The sequence below is a fragment of the Dicentrarchus labrax genome, unplaced genomic scaffold (genome assembly GCF_905237075.1).
Source record: "Dicentrarchus labrax unplaced genomic scaffold, dlabrax2021, whole genome shotgun sequence".
In the NCBI taxonomy this organism is placed as follows: Eukaryota; Metazoa; Chordata; class Actinopteri; family Moronidae; genus Dicentrarchus; species Dicentrarchus labrax.
This window is the reverse complement of record NW_026136719.1, coordinates 37,173,665-37,179,199: the sequence shown is the minus strand read 5'-3', so window position 1 is coordinate 37,179,199 and position 5,535 is coordinate 37,173,665. Positions and strand designations below refer to the sequence as shown.

At 38.7% G+C, this 5,535-nt stretch overlaps 1 protein-coding gene across 1 annotated transcript; it reads right to left on the bottom strand.

Moving 5' to 3' along the window:
* Positions 1–2,427: 2,427 nt before the first annotated feature.
* Positions 2,428–4,941, bottom strand: si:dkey-63b1.1 (B2 bradykinin receptor). The gene is made up of 2 exons (XM_051378590.1): positions 4,863–4,941; positions 2,428–3,992 (listed from the first exon to the last, which is right to left on the bottom strand). The coding sequence occupies exon 2, from the start codon at positions 3,984–3,986 to the stop codon at positions 2,871–2,873; it is 1,116 nt and encodes a 371-aa protein (XP_051234550.1). The 5' UTR covers positions 3,987–3,992; positions 4,863–4,941; the 3' UTR covers positions 2,428–2,870.
* Between the last annotated feature and the right edge of the window lie 594 nt (positions 4,942–5,535).

Sequence of the window (5,535 nt, the reverse complement as noted above, 5' to 3'; positions counted from 1 at the left end):
TGCTTGTAATTATACTTTAGTATACCATGGTAACATCTGACAAAAAGATCTAAAAAAACACTGAAGCAGCAAACTTTGTGGAAACCAATACTTTAATTTTCAAAACTTTTGACCACGACTGTACATAAACGTGTAAATGTAACACACCATGTTGGTTGTACAGCAGTTATTAAGCAGTGTCAGTATCTGGACATGCATTGATGTTGTGGTCTCTTTTATACATTCTCAGTTTCAGTCACCTTTATCAACATACTTAAACAGTAAGATGACCGGTTGTCCCAGTTGTCAAGAATGAAAAAGAAGTAGCTTAAGATATCAACACACTCTCCCTGATTATATTGCAAATCTCCTCCAAGCTGTCTGTTCAATACAAGTCAATAACTGTTCACTGTCTAGAAACAACAGAATCAAGAAGTTAAATGTTCTGTGTGAGCTGATCTCAGTCAGTTCCCTGATGTAGAGCTTGTGGTGTTGTGCAGCCTCAGTGTGTTCATGATTGATAAAAGGAAACTCCTCTCCTGTCCTAGGTATAGAAGTCCCTGCACGCTTTCTCCTTTTCTTGTGTTAGTAAATGCTACAGTATCCATTTGAAGTTTAATTTCTTCTTACAACACTCAGGAGACTGGAGCTATTTCTGTATATTTCCCATGTGCAGAGCCAAACCAACTGATCCTAACAAGGACTGTGTGTGTGTATTCAAAGCCTAATAAACACTCAGAGTCCAGTTTGTTAGGTACACCTGGCAAAAACCAGTCTAATCAGGATTTCTTAAAAAATTGTTGTGTTGTAGTTTGTTTTTCCTTTTGTCAGCTGTCAATAACTTAGAACAACCACTCTTCTGCTCAGAGGAACTAAACACTGGGACTGAAAAGCACACAACTCCTAATAAAGAGAATAAAATAGGTCATGCAAAATAAAATTTCTTTGGACAGATACTTTCTAGAAGAAGAAATATTGATGCTGTAGTTCCAACTGAACACCTGTAGAGGTCGATAAAGATTAGATTACTTAATGCTCGATATCTTCTTTAACCCAACTGACTCAGTACTCATGTCGTTCAAACTAATTCAAACCCAGATAACTTAATTTTAGACTTTAAGGATATTCCAAAGTTTACAAATATATTACATTTTTTTTATGAAATGTTGCCCAAGACGTAACATTGTATAGAAGGCCCTTCTTTCTTTCAGAGATACTGAACTGAGACGCTGCATAAAGGGCCAGTATAATTAAGGTCCCTTTTAAGACCAATATGACCTTCCTCAGTTTAATCAAATTGCAGTAAATTTCCTTCAATGCAAAGAATAATAGTTAGCCTTCATAATGATGCACAAGAAGCTCAGATACAATTAAAGTCTTAATAGATCACACTGGGACTCAGCTTCAGTATTTGATAAGAGTTATTTAGCATACATTAAATTTATTATAAATATTTTTTTGCACTGGAAATTAGTCTGTTAAAGATGATAATACTGCTCAGCACTTCAACAAAATAATGACAAAGGCAATAAAACAAGGGAATGGGGAGGTGGGGGGCAGACACAGAGCCAAGGAGACTATTTGCGCTAATAAGTCCGTTGGCATCACTGGGGAATATGGCCTCCGGTAATTACAACTCAACAGGAATCATCTGGAACATTCCAGATCAATGCATACCTTGTTGGGTCACAAGAAGCTTTAGTTAAAGGTGCACCATAACACAGTGTGTTTTAACCAAATGTTTTATTGGTTTACCTTTTTTTATCATTTGCATTCATTATGGAGGGTACATTGCATATCAAAATCAATTAATTGAAATATTGTGATGACCTCTATATATCTATTCACTATGGTAATCCTACATGCATTATATATGTACTTGAATTTACATTCACATACAATTAAATATTATAATAAATAGTGCAAGTGTCAGAAAAGAAAAGAGGAAATAACACATACAGGAGAACCCAAGATAAACACATTGATGTGTTATGTCAAGTCAAAAACTTTCAAATGAAATTCAAACATCCATTTGAACCTCCTATGATCCTAATAATATATATATGGGTTTTTTAAATATAACTTAAACCACTCTTTACCCCCTTCCTCCCATCCCATCTGTCCTTTTGACCTTTTCTTCCCTTAATTATCAGTACAGGACATACAGAAAAATAAATAAATAACTATATCTAGATATTCTTGCATATATACAAATAAACCTGTATATATACATGCATATTTGTAATTGTAAGTTCACTTTGTCCATTACTAAAGCAAGAGCCTCTGTTTTCTCATCCTTCATACCTCGTATTCAACCTATTGATAATTCTAAAGAAAGAGCCTAAAATTTATTTTAATTTATTTCTAAATATTATTTTTTTATTTCTAACTAAATTATTAAAACCAATGGTGTATATTTAAATTATGCAGATATTGCCATCTTATTACTACCATTTCAACAGTTATTCCACAGAACAATACATTCTTGTCATGATAGACAGAGTGATCATCATCATTATTTAATAAAATAATGTTATGAAGGCAGGGTATAGTTACATCCATTGTATGTTTTTGTTTGTGTTCCAATCTTATTGTGTAACATAATAAACATACAGTGCTTGGCAGTTTAAGTTCGCAAGGTTTTCTTGGAGATAAATAAAACCCAAGCATACATTTATAATTTAGCAACTGGTGGTTATAATTATGAAGTGAGTGGAATATTCCACATTATTTTTATATTCCTGCTGAGGATAAATACTTGTGTTGAATCATTTTCTCTTATAATGAGAACCAAGCTATGCACATTTTCCTTACAAGACTGTTATTGTAACTGTAACTAGGCTTTCCATATTGTTTTAGCAGTTCTGTCCAACTGCATCAAGCAAAGAGCTCTACTGCACTGTTCCAGGTTCGGGGATTGAATCAACAAAAGCTGTCAGCCAAATAGCAGAGCTATTCTGTGTTTCAGCAGTTTCACTGAGTCTGTTCACTGAGATGAAGCTCACACTCAGGTAGGTCATGTATTTTGGCCAGGGATTCAAAGTTTTTCCAAACACCTCTTTTGCCCTTTTCCTGAAATGCTTGCCCACAATGACTAACAGGAAGGGATTAACCGCGCTGTTGCTGTATGCCAGATATGTGGACAGCTGTATGCCGATGTCCAGGACATGACCCCATAGGCATCCAGGTGTGACCTGGAAGTAATCCATAGTGTCAAGAAAGCGCATAACTTGGTGTGGTGTCCAGCAGAAGAGGAAGACAGCCAGAACAGCGAGGACCAAGTGGGTTGTCTTCCTCTCTGCCCTCGCCCCAGGGAGTCCTCCGGTTCCTCGATTGTTCAGTGCAGCCACAATATGACAAGTACAGTAAGCCACCACCAGGACAGGAATTAGGAAGCCCAATATGCTACTGGTGATGTTGTGGTGCAACCTCCAGACAGGGTGGGGGTAGGCCAGAATGCAGGCATCCACACCGGGATCCTCTATGTGTGACACTGTGCGGAAGAGCAGAGTGGGCAGAGTGAACAGGAAGCCCAGGCTCCAGATCCCCAGGCAGAAACGTTTAGCCCAGGAGGCTCTCCTCAGACGACTGGGACTCATGGGCTTCACCAGAGCCCGGTAGCGGTCCACACTGACCAGCATTAGGAACAGAATACTGCAGATGTAGTTCATAGAGATAGTCACATTAACAAGCTTACAGAGGACCTCTCCGAAGTCCCACTGGTAGCCTTGGGCAATTGTGACAGCCCAGAAGGGAAGGCAGGACATCATGATTAGGTCAGCAGCAGCCAAGTTCCCGAGGTAGACATCAGCCACCGTGCAGGGCTTCCTCTGCAGGCAGAACACAGAGAGAACCAGGCCATTTCCCACCAACCCCACAAGGCTGATCAAACCCAGGTAGGCTGGCTGCAGGGAGGACAGCCATAGCCAGGCTTCAGTGTAGTTACTGCAGTGGTCCAGCTCTGGGTCCACAGTCAGGACCAACCAGTCTGATGTATTCACATGCATTGGCAACTGTGAATACCAGTGATTTGAAGTCAAAGCAGTGTCATCATAAGCAACCAAGTTAACTTCATGTGAAGCACTTCTAAAGAGAAGTTTTGTGTATACATTTCACATAAATAACAAAAGGAGACATAACCTAAAATATATATAACAAAGATAAAGTTTATAACCCCTGCTGTCAGAGTGGTTGTGCCAAAATTTGGCTACTTTTAATTTAAATGACTAGGTAAAGTAATGGTTTTGGGTGACTTGTGATAAGTGGTTTCCCCTAACAAAAATACGATATTGCATTGAATCAGTCCCTCCTCTTTTCCAAGTATATCACAGAGATTAACAGGGTAATCTACACTATTAATCGGCATTTAGTAGCGTAGAATTGATGAGGACAAAACCAAATTACATATTTTATGTCACTACAACTAGGTTGACACGTTTTTCCTATTCAAGTTCTTCTTCGCTCATAATGATGTTGGCCTTGTAGGTCTTCATCAAGTGTTACCAAAGAGCCTCAGCATTAAATATCATGATAAATCCTTCTCCCTCCCTTAGAGATTCATGTGGAAATTAGAAATGTTTCGTCACTTATGAGAAACAGATACCATCAGACAGCTTTATTTATCGCGAAAGCTAGTGCATTGTTTCTGTCCTTGGCTCCAACACCAGAAATGGTCAACTATACACTGTGTACACAGTGTGTTCCTTCTCAGTTTTATTCAACTGCAGTTATTGCAATTGAATAAAATCTATATTTGTCCAGTGCAGCTGTAAGTAAAAATATGTGCAACCTCCCGATCCAGGCACTAGAAATGAAAGGGCAAAACTGCCAAGAAATACACATTCCTTTCTATGTGCCTTGTGGAAAGCTTTTTAGACACTCACCTTATCTCCGTGTCTCTATGTTTTGCATCCAGATGTGCCCCATGTTCATTCGCAGCAGATAATCGTCATGGTGATCTAGCTTCCACTGGAGTAAGTGCTGGGAGACAGATCACTCTTATATGTGCAGACCCAGAGATCATCATTGTGTCGTCACTCACAACTTCCATCTGTTTTTCCCCCACAGCTCCCCTGCCGTGTTCTGGCTCATCAAATTGGTATTCACTGTCCAGCAGCATTATGATTTCACTTAAACCCCTGACTCAGTGACTGGTGAGAGTTACACATAACTGTATTTACGGTTCTTTCTGTATTGGAAACATCAGCCACAAATGTACTTCTGGAAGTGTATGTCTCTGTCTTCAGTGTGATCAATGGGAAGCAAGTTGTTCAGAAAAAAACAATCAGAAAGGACAATAATGGGCAGGAAAAGATGGCTTTCAATTTCAGCAGTAACACTTGACAATAAGGGACACAAAAGTTATTAATGATTAGTTATTAAGAAACCAGTGATAAACAAATCAGGGATAACTTGATAAGTAGTTCTTCTGTGGGAACTTGGGAACTATTAAGTTGCCTAATAATTCCTAATGGAGATAAAGTAATGGTAAATGGACCTGTACTTGTATAGCGCCTTTCTAGTCTTCCGACCACTCAAAGCGCTTTTACACTACGT